General features: G+C 43.6%; 1 protein-coding gene across 2 annotated transcripts in view; it reads right to left on the reverse strand.

The window, feature by feature from the left end:
- The window catches only part of SLC24A4 (solute carrier family 24 member 4), an 873,854-nt gene that overhangs the window by 304,399 nt on the left and 556,487 nt on the right, over positions 1–12,968 (reverse strand). For both annotated transcript variants that reach the window (XM_069637921.1, XM_069637920.1), the window contains exon 6: positions 5,977–6,080. In XM_069637921.1, the coding sequence (XP_069494022.1) occupies positions 5,977–6,080 (104 nt within the window). The remainder of the gene's footprint in view (positions 1–5,976; positions 6,081–12,968) is intronic.

A 12,968-nucleotide genomic window follows, 5' to 3' on the forward strand; every position in this document is an offset into this window, starting at 1 on the left:
CGCTGTAGGCTGGATGGCCAAACTAGAGGTCTGCCTGAAGAGGAGTGGCAAATGGCAGCACATCCAAATGAGCGTGTTCCGCAACAAGTAAAGGAACGCACTCAAGCCAGTTTGATCGAAACACGGAAGCACAAGGCTTGCTCCTGCAACAAAGGAATGCACTCAAGCCAGTTTGATCGAAACCCAGAAGCGCACGCTTTGCTCCTGCGTGTCCTCTTGTATGAATTTGAAAAAAGCTCTGAATCTTTACCTGATCGAAAGCGAAGAAAGCACAACAATGGAATGCCCTGCCCCCCACCCCCTAAGAGAATAACCCTGCTACTGGACGGTCTACAAAGCCTTGAAAACGCTGCTCTTTGAAAAAAACTGTATCACAACTCTGTACTGATGCTTTTCTGACGATATTGAACTGCGAGTAACTGGTTGTAACAGCGCCTCCATGCCTCTGGGCTGCAGCAGGCTTTATAAGTGAAATAAATACATTAATAATAAATAATGTGGCATTCTTAAAATGACATTTTCCAAAAAGAAGAACTTTTCCCTAATTAAAAAAAAGAAAACAAAACAGGTTTTTCCAGAACTCATAATTCAACAGGAAGATGAAAGCTATTTCAAGCAACACGAGCATGCATCTGCTCTCTCAGAGAAACATATTGCATGTGGCATAAGCTGAACCTTGCAGTAACCATAGTGATAAAAACATGGTCCATATCGGTTTACAGAATCCCATCAGATATTGGGAGCTCCCGATGGCGCTTCAGACATACGGACCTAAACAAGAAATGTGCAATTGAAGGTGTTTGCCTTCGTTTCAGCAAAAAATTGGTCAGGTAAAGAAACGGCATGTTGCCACTTGCCGCCTCACAACTCCATTTTCGAAAGGCACAAGTACATTGGTTATCTAGTGATGCTGCTCCCTATTGACAAAAAGAAAATCTCAAAATGTTTCATCACCTATATTAAGTTCACAGGACTCAACAGTTTCTGTCCCATATGGAATTAAGTTAGAGAACCTGGGGTGGGGCAGCAGATGGCTCTCAAAGGGCAGCCATTTTGAATGTGGCAGCCACGCCCCCTTGTTCTGTTCCTACAGCCATCTTGGTTGTGGATGGCCACGCCCCATGTTCTATTCCTAATGTTCTGATTGAACACATCTTCTTCTTGTGTTTCCTTTGACAGATGTTGAAATTGATCTAGCTATATGTGTGTAGCATAGCTCAGGAGTTGCATCAATGGTAGGGAAAGGGACACACTTTCTGACAGCACAGAGACTTATCTCGTCAAACCTCTTTACTCACTTAATAAATACAAGCCTCCATCCTTTTCTCCATCAACTGAGACCAGGAGAGTTGCACTGGCGAGTGATATTGACTGCTATTATCTAAGCCCGGAGCAGGGTAGTGGAAGCCACGATATCCGAGTTCTGTTCTCTAAAAGTAGATAAGTATACTGGTATATGTATTGAATATGAGTTATGCTATGTTTTTGGCATGTGTTTAGCACCCATGATTCTTTGCTATTTATTTATTTATTTAACATTTGTAGAGTGCTCCAAACCCCTAGGCATCAGGGCGCTGGTTACAAGCAAGCGGTACATCATGTAGACAAAATGAGGCAGTATCAGGTGACTGGATATGCAGGTGTCTGATAGTAGTAGTTCCGTGTGTGAGGCGTCCTGGGTAAATAGCAACGTTTTGAGGTCTCTGCGGAAGACCCAGTAAGATTGTTCAGATCTGAGTTCGTGAAGGAGGGCGTTCCAGTTTTCTGTGGTAATAACGGGGAAGCTTCTGCCACCAGCTCGGGGAGATCAGGTGGTTAGTGTAGCGTGACCGGCCCTGCCCAGAGGATTTGGCTTTTTGTAGTTTTTGTAAGAGATATCTGGGTGCAGAGTTGGTTATGCATTTGTTTGTGATGGCCAACATTTTGAACATAATCCACTATTGAATGGGGAGCCAGTGAGCATTTTGTCTAGCCACTGTAATATGCTCTTGCCTGGAGATATTTAGAGCAGATCTAAGAGCATTATTTTGAATGATCTGCAGTTTGTTGAGATTTCGAACAGAAGCGCCTGCGACTAGTGTGTTGCAATAGTCCAGTCTCGACTTTATCAATGCTCTTGCGATTGTGATGCAACTGTCTGACAATAAGAATGTAGTGGTGTTGGCATCCCCGATGAATGAGTAAATAACTGTCTCTTGGCCCGGAATGTCTTAACCTCGGTATAGGAGTGCAGTCCGCTTCACGTGAGAAGTTATGCACGAGTGGCACATGTATGATGTGCACGTGCAGTGAGTCATTTGGCGCTACATTTAATGTGTGTGTATGTGGTTTCAGACCGGGCTAATCTGATTACCACACTGCAACGAATTTTGGTATACTTTGGTTTAGGCAAGGTTGGAGATGTACAGGCTGCCTGACCATATAAGCAAGTGCCAGGGTAAATGGACTGCCATGCTGCATGGCCAGTAGGGCTGCATCTTGTGGCATTTAATCTACAATACGCACATTTGGGGATCGAGAAACACAGAAGCATGTGGAAGAGATTATCATGATTGTCTTCCTTAATCACTGTTCTTTGTTAAAGGGTTGTGGTGCAATCTTCACCAGAAAAGGAGAGTTTCAGCTTGTACCTTGTTACTCATCTTGTTGTCAGATGTGAGGGGTGGGGGGGATGGATTTTTAGCATTTTCTAGGGAAATCTAGGGACTCCATTAGGCTAAAAAGTAAACTAAGAAGGGAGTTCAAGATTTTGGCGGTCAAGTATTTCGGAAGTGTGGAAAAGAATATCTTGCAGCAGGACCTTGTAGAGGAGCAGCTACATGCCTCTGCGGGTAATCCCGCCCCTACCTCATATGTTGGAAGCTGGAGATCGTGCCATGTTTGACACCAGCAGTTGTGTCAATACCAAGGCAGATATTTGAAAGAAGGTACCCACTGAGAAAACCCTATCAAAATGTATCCCCGAAGAGACGACAATCTGAGGGAGGAACATCCTGAAGGGATATGAAAAGGAGCAAAGAAAGGAGCGAGTGACATCTCAAGAGAGGAGCAGGACGCCCCGAGAATACTGGCTGAAGAAGAATGCATGGATCTTACAGAAACTGATGATGAAGTTGAGAATCGAGTAAACTTCATGTGCAAGAAGAAAGATTGCACGTGTGCAAAGTGCTGCAGAAAATCAACCATTCAATAATTGTACAGATGCTGAAACGCAAGTAGACTAAGTCATCGTAGAAGCTGGCTATTCGTAGTGAATAGAGTGCAGGCGAAGCCACCATTGTATAGGAGCTGGACATCGGTGTCATGAATTTAGTAAGCCCGGACCGATGGAGAGAAAAGGCCGAGAATTATGTTGCAGCAAGAATATGCTGAGATTGTGGAAGCGCCTGGCCAGGCTGTCTGGCCTGGTATCGAAACGGAGACAGCCAAGGTCAGTTATCTATTCTTGAAAGCAGTGAATGTGCGGAGGATGAATCATCGCTTGTTAAGGTTCAAAGAAAGAACACTGAGAGTGCCAAGTTTTATTCATTTAAGACATTTAAATGCTGCAAAATGGACTAAATTGTGGTCTCCTGTCACGTAAACCAAGGATGGAAAGAGAGTTGATCTTGGAGTCCTAGAACAATGATAGTGAGAGCCTGCACTCCCATATATTCCCACAGAAAAGGATATTTTGCAAGGCCAAGTTCAAAGACAATCTTCATGGCAGAAGGCATAGGTGATGAGAGATGTTGAGCTAATTGGGTGGGGCGGTAAAGTCAAGTCCACCTCCTGGCAACTGGGTCTGAGCTTACGTGCTGTTAAGTGAACCGTATGTTCCAGACATGGCACAAGAGTGCCAACCAATTGTAGAGGGCCATATAATGAAGAGCCTTATAGTGTGAAGACCACTGATAAACCGTGTACTTAATAGTGTTAATGATTATATGTTTTAGAGGGAGGCATACGTTTTCAACCTGACAGTGGGCAGCCAATCACAATCGTAATACCTATATCAAGTATATTTAGATGTCTCCCTTAACCAATCCCACCCCTTGATAGGTGTTCTATTATGTGCCACATAGTATGATGTCACTGCTGACATATTGTTTGCATATATGGATGTTTTTTTATGAGAAAATCGTTGAGAGCTGAGCAAATGTCTGTTGATGTCTGTTGTAACCTCCATGTTTTAGATAATTGTTAATAAAACAGGGTCTTTGCCATCTTTCTGAGTTGCTTCGATTATTTGGACTTAAAATTACTTTGCGATTCCATCCGTTGCATGGACTTTACTAAAGGCCATAAATCCACGTGGTGGCAGTGCAGATGGTTGAAAAAGATCCAAACTAGTTTGTCTTCGGTGTTTCGGACGATCAGGCATCCTCCGCCATTAGCCGGAAGATCGTCGGGTTTCCTATGGCGAGCGGCCAAAATAAATAAACTTGCAAGTAGAACCAAGATGGTGGGTAGGGCCCCCTTTGACGAAATCCCTGCACGGTTTCCATGAGCGCTCTTTGGACGGAAGGCGAAGTGGTCGGATTGAAGGAAGAGTCGATACCGGAGGCCTTGAGTCGATTAACGAATGGTGAGTAGACTAAGGCAATGGCAAAAAAAGGGGATAGGATTGTGATGATTTTTTGAGTAATGGGAAATATTGTGAAGAGAAAAGGTAGCAACTACGAGTCCGGACTCAACGGAGTTTCAGAAAGAGATGTCTCATATCCCAATGGGGTAGAGCAGAATCATATAATGCGTAACCAGGATTACATAAGGTGACGTCTCAAACCCTGTATAGGGTATAGAATACAGGCGAGAGAGATAAGGTGATCACAGTGTTTATAAATGTGTAATGTCGGCTAGTCTAAATGTTGTTTGTTGAGTAAAAATATTGAAGAACGATAGAAGTTGTGAAAAAATTGAATAGTGATTGAGTTTAGTGAAGTGATTGGCGCCAATCAACAAATCAGAGGCCTGAGCAGCGATTGATGGTGCGTGCTCATATTTGTTGTTTCAAAACATTGAAAAGTGGTGATTTAAGCAAAGATATAAAATATATTTAACAAGTCTGGTAACTATTGACAGTCAAGTGAGACTTGTCATTATGGGAGACACACCTCTTATGCACTTATGCAAAACATTACCAAAGCACACGCCCAAGCTCAAACAGTATAGTGCAGAATGGGTGAAAGGCATAGCAGATAGAATGTTCATACCATGGCCAAAAGAGGATCATTGTCATTACAACACATAACCACGTACTTGCACGCTGCATACTCGGGAAGAATTTATTGAAAAGATTAGCAATTTTAGAGCTCTGGAAGATGTACCAAGAAGGAAGGGAATACCCGCCACCTTAGGAGTGGATGCTTAGTCTGCAAAAGGAGGAAGGTCTTGAGCCCTCAGCTCCCCTTACCTCACTAGAAGCAAAAGGTGCAAGTATAGAAGAAATAGGGTTATATCCTTTAAAGGAGTTGAAAGCGGCGACGGGGTATAGTAATCCGATATATAAGCCCCTGTTACAATAGTGATGATAACCCAGAAGAGAATAACAAAAAAGAAGAGATCTATAAGATCATTCAAGACAAAGAAGAGAGGAGTGAGCGGGCGAACCTGTCGACAGCCATTGACAGCGAAATTAAGAGATGGAAAGGAGAGAAGGATAAAGCTGTCACTTAGAGGGCCTGCCTAGGCTCCCTCCACCTTGGAGGGGTGTGGTTTTCACCCTCCTTCTTGCTCCCTTTTGATGTTGGGGCATGGTGTGGGCCACTTCATGTCTTCACCGAACAAGGTACTCCTTCATGACCCCCATTTTTAAACTGTTTTACTGACCTGGGATGCAAAACCTTTACTGTAGAAAGTTGACTCATGGGAAGGGGCATGTAGGGCAGGTTCTGTCACAGCTCTGATGAATATGACAACATGTTCCACAGCACCAGCGTTTGGTCATCGAATGTGCACAATATAAATATGTGTGTGCGTGTGTGTGTCACATACCTGCCCTGCAAATATTCCACAGACACCGATGATACACAGAATATTGAAGACGGCGGAGCCCACAATGGTCCCCACTCCGACATCACCATGCGTGATAAACACACCTGCAAAGAAAGAGAAAGAGCAAGGAGATCAGATGTGCTTGAAGGAGTAACACATATATGCAAATGGGAAGGGGCATGCTGAGAGCACCACCCAGGGACGTCATTTCACCAAAATGCCAGGGGTAACAGAAGTAACAGAAGTGAAATTGCATGACCTTGAGCTCTGATGACATCACAGGAAGTGGTGTCATTTGACCCCACCACAAAGTGACATCATGGGAAGCGATGGAACATGACTTTTTACCGCTTGACAAAACAGGGAGTGTCATCACATACCATTGTTCCTGAGTACACTATGAAAAATATGGTTACAATGTCACTAACGTGATAAACATTTCATACAAGAATGGATCACCATATGTATTGGCAGAAAAAAAATGCTATAACTGCAACTTGCAAAAAGCAAAATACATAGTCTGAAATGGATGCTTATTCTACTCTAGATGCTTTTTGGAGTATTTTGTCTGCATTGTGAATTTGAGGTTTTTAAGAACAGACTAAATCAGTGACTCGCCCCGGAAGCGTGCCTGAAATAAACATTAATGAGTATAGCAATTATTGTATACAATTCCAGAAAGACAAATTATTTGTTATTCCAATTCTTTCTTATTTAGGGTCACTGCTCAGAGTGTTACACTTGTGAAACCCTCTGTTTTTTTTAAAGAATTCTGAACAAGAAAGCCAGCCACATCCCAGGAGCTTAAATTTGTCAAAAAAAGAAAAAACTTTTTTATGGGTCACAAGGGAGACCTCAAGGGTCGCAAGTGCGACCCCTGGCGACTCCGAAATGACGTCCTGGCACCACCACCACACTTCTTTAATAAGCCCCTTTGATCTGTAGCCCTCTCCATAGTTAGGTCTGTTAAAACTATACCAATGACATGTTACATTTGATTTTTACTTTGTTGTATACTATCTGATATTTGCAATCAGATTACCATCCATCTATTTTAAAACATTATGGTTTTGTGTTTTGGAATCTGGTTTTGGACATTCAATAAACTATGGATTATTTCACACACACTATTTCTCGGTAGGGCTGTTTTTTTGTGCTGGTGGTAAATTGCAGGTGGTGCAAACATTGCACTGTTTCCCCTAACACAAAAGGTCTGCAACCTGTGGCTCTCTAGATGTTTTATACTACGACTTTGTTGATCCCTCCCCATTGACTGTATTGAATAGGGCTGATGGGAGTTGTAGTTTAAAACACCCAGGGAGCTAAAGGTTGCAGACTCCTCACCTAACATGTATGTTTCGCTGCTCGTACATCATTGTTGTTTCTAGTTTTACTTTTGAGGAGCGTTCAGAATGCACTTAATACCAGTAGATGTTGGCTGTTTTCTGAAAATTCTGATTGGCTAAGGGGAGGTCAATACCGATCTCCATGTGCTAATATGGCCTTACTGACAGAGGGCGGGGTCCCTCATGACCCACCCCAGGTTTTGGCCCAGTGTGAAGATGAGGGCCAGGCTGGAAAAGGGTCTCTTATAACATGCAATACTGACCCCATCTGAGGTCTTTAAGGTTATCAGTAGATAGTGATCTCTTATCCCATACGATAATGGCCCCATCTGCGGTCTATAAGGCTATTAGAACATAGTGGTCTCTTATCTCAATGCGATAACGACCCCATCTGAGGTCCATAAGGCTATACACACTTAGTGGTCTCTTATCCCATGCGACAATGACCCCATCTGAGGTATATAAGGTTATTATTACATAGTGGTCTCTTATCCCATGCAATAACGACCCCATCAGAGGTATGTACGGTTATTAGCACACAGTGGTCTCATGCAATAACGACCCCATCTGAGGTATATAAGGTTATTAGCACATAGTGGTCTCTTATCCCATGTGATAATGACCCTATCTGAGGTATATATAAGGTTATTAGCACATAGTGGTCTCTTATCCCATGCAATATGACCGCATCTGAGGTCTATAAGGCTATTATCACATAGTGTTAATAGATAGCAGAACATGTTTTGGAGTCTGGGTGGTGAAGCAAAACATGTTACGACAGTAATTAAAGTAAATAGTAACCTGTGTAAGGATATGAAATGTGGTTTTCATTTTGTACTTTTTACACAACAAGGTTGTCTTAATAAATTAGGCATTTAAATTGCAAACTTGGTTAAACTGGAACAGGTTTATGTATTTGGTTATTTATAACGCGCTTAGTACCCAGAGGTTTCAAATCGCAGAGCCAGGGATCGAACCTGTGTTGCTCTGCATTGTCTTGCTTCCAAGATGAGCGTGTTGCCCCAGAGCCAGGGGAATGCGGAGAGTGCAGGGGAAGGAAGGTCCATGTGCTATCCTCCTGAGACCTGATAACGCCATGATCACGGCATGCCTCCCTTTTAACATGATCATGCCATATAGGTATTGTAAAAGTAAACAGTTTCTCTAAAAGAAACTAAAAGCATTTCCCAATCTTTCAGCTTTGCCTTCAATGTGTTATATTGAATGTTGTAGTGCAATAAAAATCCCCCCAGAGAAGAGGCATCTTTTTGTAAGACATCCTGCCGGGAATTTGCATTGTTGTGTCGCGGTCTGCTTTTGAAGGGAAGATGTTCAGAATGCAGCCAATGCTAGTAGTTATTGAGCGACTGCACTACGAACATTCTTTCTGATTGGCTGAAAGGGAGGTAACGAGTTCCATGTGCGGATATAGCCTTATAGGCAGAAGGATGGGTCATTATCACGGGATAATGAAGCCCCCAACCCAGTTATAGCCATATGTTGGGTAAAGGACATTATCCCAAGTGATAAAGACCCCTCTCCAGGGGTTTAAGGCTTGTAACATAAACTGATAAAAGCAATATAGGTTTTGGAGTTGTGGTGGAGAGGACAACACGCTAGTATTATAGTGAGTAAAGTAAAGTGACAAAACACGTTAGAAAATGAGCTGTGGTTTTATTTTGTAGTGTTTAAATAACAAGATTGCATTTCTAAGGTAAGCATTTTAATTTTAAGCTTGTTTGAGATAGAATGATTTAAATCTGATCATGCATTGGTCTAATATGAATGAAAAACTATGTATACAAAAAAAAAGCATTTTTCCTTGTTTTAACCTTACATGTTTGCCCATTAAATTGGGTGTTGTCTGTCATGTTGAAGAGGCAGTGAAAAAACAAATGTCGAGATGAAAGAATTCTCACTGGGTTATGGCATCGCTCTTTCTGATTGCAGAAAAATGCCTACTGCTGCTGGTATCTGCATGATTGAAATGCAGTCAATAACTGAATGTGCGCGATAACAATGCTTCACAGCACCTTCGTTAGCTAAGGGGTGGTCAATAATGACTTCTATGTGCTAACAACCATTGCCAGGTGTCTGGTCTTTCCATCAAATACATTTCCATCAAATTACTATCCATCGAAATGCTTTTCCATCAAAAAGCATATTCATTGAATACATTTCGATGGATTCTAGGGTTAGAGTTAGGGGTAGGGTTAGGGTTCGATCGAACCTCCATATTTTCAATGGAAAAGTTTCGATGGATATGTACTTTTAATGCAAAAAACTGTAATTTCAATTAATCTTTTTTCGTTGGTTTTATTTCGATGGATTTTCTTTTCGATGATTAATTTCCGATGGAAAGACCGTAAACCCCATTGCCGTTATCTTACACTAATACCATTGTAATCATGCACAAAATAGGAGTATTACCAGTGCATAGTGATCACCACCTAAATTAACCTATGGACACACCTTTTTCTGTGATCTGGAATTATGCTAATCCATAGAGAAAATATATTCTTAATAGCACTGTCACTGGTGCAGTATTTGGGATCTGGTCCAATTAATATAAAAAGGTATGGCATGCTAAACTCATCAAGACTGCCCAGGTCCGTCCTGTCGCAAACTGAAACACATACAGCTTTGCCCTGCTCCTTTACTGTAACTCTGCACACCATTAAGGTCATGTTTATTTATTTATTTATAGGTATTTATCATGCACCTATACAATGTGTTTCAAGGTGCAAACAAGACAAGGGGGCGGGGAACAGGGACGACAGAACAAAAACGGCCCTACTAGGCCTTTTGACATTCGGATCGTGCAAGTGCAGTAACAGAAGTGCAGGGAACAGGGGAGGGGAAAGTGCTGGTCAGGGCGGAAGGGCCTGAGGGATAAGCGAGTGCCAGGGGAGGCCAGGTGGACAGAGCCAGGGGAATGCAGAGAGTGCAGGGGAAGGAAGGTCTACGTGCTAAGTGCGAGGTACGGGGCTGGAGGGGCTCAGGGGTGCAGGCCCAGCCAGGTAAGTGCAGGGGGGAGGGGGCCGAGAAGGGCAAGTGAAAGAGGGGGTGGCAATCAGGGGAGACCAAGTGCAATGGGTAGACTGGACGAAGAGAACCTGGTGCCCTGTAAGAATCTGAAGGAACCAGGCAGCAAGTCAAGAGGCAGAGGGGACATTAGCAGGGGAGGGGGAGAGCGAAGGAGGAAGAGCAAAGGAAGGCCTTGAGAAGCTTCCGGAACTTAAGGAGATCCGTATCAAGCCTGAGAGAGGTAGGGATGCCATTCCAGAGGGAGGCACCTGCGGATGAGAGAGATCTACCACCACTCTCTTCTTGAAAAAGCATCTGATCTGCAGAGAATTGGAGCTAGACGACCAAAGGGCTCTAACAGGGAGGCATTTAGTGAGAGAGGATTAGATGTAGCGGGGTCCCAGGCCACAGAAAGCCTTGTGGGGGATGCAGAGGGTCTTAAACTTGATCCCTGCAGCAACCAGGAGCCACTGGAGAGATGTTAGGACTGGAGAGATGCGGTCCCTGGGCTTGAGGCCAAGGACAAGTCTTGCAGTCCTATTCTGGATTAGTTTAAGGGGGCGAAGAGAGGAGTTAGGCAGATTGAGAAAGAGGCTGTTGCAGTAGTCCAGCCTGGAGAGTACCAGAGCTCTGGAGACAGTGAGGTTCTGGGGGGAGGTGAAGAAGGGAGAATGTCTCTGAAAGTGGGCCTTCTTGGCAAGGTCCGTGATGTGAAGAGAGAAGGAGGGAGAGGAGTTGAAGATGACACCAAGGTATTTTGCCTCACAGGAGGCTGAGACGAGGGGGCCCATGGAGAGTGGCCAGAGAGTGGGAGGGTAGGAGGGTACAGGGGTTCCAATGAGAAGGGTCTCTGTCTTACTGGAATTGAGGCAGAGATTGTTAGCAATACACCATGCCTGTATAGCAGGCAGGCAGCAAGGAATGAGAGAGGAATACATACCCAGAGCAAAGGGCATGCAACACCTTTACACACTCAATGCTTGTGAATAAACTGAAACACACACCCCTGTGAAATAAACAAGAGTCTAGGCCTGGCAGTCAATCTATCAAAAAGATCTTAAATAGTAATTTCTAATTAAAATGACTCATCACCCATCGTGCTGTGACACGGGCAGCTGAAGAAGCAGTAACCCGCCCACAGACAGCAACAGGCATGTGGCATCCAGTGGGAACTCTGTATTGTTTTTAGTTTCTGCACCAGGTTCCTCATCCTGACACCTCTCTTGACAAAATTATTGGCATGAGTTAATTGACAGAGGGAGATGGTTATGAGGAGGAATACATAGACTTTGGGTGTAGTTTGGTGTTCATAGCAAACGCAGTAGACATGTTGGAATGGATACTTTCCCAGCCAAAGCGCATGGACGCATCCAACTCAAAGCTATTTGTTTGGTAAAGATCATTGTTCTGCTATGGATCCTTACATAATGGGCGGTTAAAGTGTCAATCAAAATAGTGTTAAGGTTTTCGATCAGGCCATATTGTTCCCGCAAGACGATGATAGGCAGGACATAGTCCAGTAAGCAATGCCGTGTCATGTAACCAAGCTCCCCAGATGTAACAGTGCCTCGATGCCCCTGGGCTACAAGTGTGCCCTATAAGTACAAATAAATAAATACATAAATACATCGTTTCCAGCCAGTATGGTCATTTAGGACTAGGTCGCTCAGCATCAGAAAAGGATTCAGTCTGAATGAATGGCTTCAGTAACAAGCCCAGAGGGAGGAACCTGCGGAGGAGAGAGATCTATCCCCCATCTCTTCTTGAAAAAGCATCTGACCTGCAGAGAATTGGAGCTAGAAGACCAAAGGGCTCTAACAGGGAGGCATTTAGTGAGAGAGTGTGGGATTTATCCAACAGTTTGGGATTTTCTGCAAGCATGGGTTGGTCTTTCGCATTGTATGCCCAGGTACTCACTCTATTTACCAGCTGTTACCAATATTATAACAGTGTGAGTGCATGGACTTGTGATTGCAATACCTAGGAATTATGTTAGCACCTGGGCAAATGATGGCAATTATTTGCTAGCAATGCCTGCCAGGCCATATGATGGCCTATCTGGGCAAGTCATTTCAATACCAGGTCAATGATGGTGCCCTTGAGATGGCCTACAGCTAACTGTCACATTGCCTAAGTGCATGGCCACATAACGGCATGGTTTGGCAAATGCCCACAGAAGAGCCAAAAGTGTTGGCTTTACCATTCCCAGTCTTAAGAGTATTTCATGTGTCCTGTCCTGTGCAGTGTTATAACCTCATCACTGACTATTCCCTTTCACAGCCATCATGCATCAAGGAACGCGAGCTACTCCACTGCCAGAGACATGAAACAACCCCATCAGCTGCCATTGTAAAACACAGATCCCGTTTCATGATGTAGCGCCAAGAAGTGAAATAACAAGGTGCTACAATGGATTCCTCCTCCAGAAAGCTCCTTTAAAGAGTCCTCAATAACAGTTATTGAAACACTTGTGTATAGGCGCGTTACAAATGCCATATTATATCAGTAATGGGTTACTCTGGAGGACGCTTGGTAACCATACAGGATATCAGTAGGCATTCAGAAAGAGCCCCCCTCCACTTCTTCCTCATTACACGTGCTGTGCCTTTGATTTAAGAG

This window comes from Ambystoma mexicanum, chromosome 14 (genome assembly GCF_040938575.1).
Source record: "Ambystoma mexicanum isolate Mex_15411 chromosome 14, UKY_AmexF1_1, whole genome shotgun sequence".
Classification (NCBI taxonomy): Eukaryota; Metazoa; Chordata; class Amphibia; order Caudata; family Ambystomatidae; genus Ambystoma; species Ambystoma mexicanum.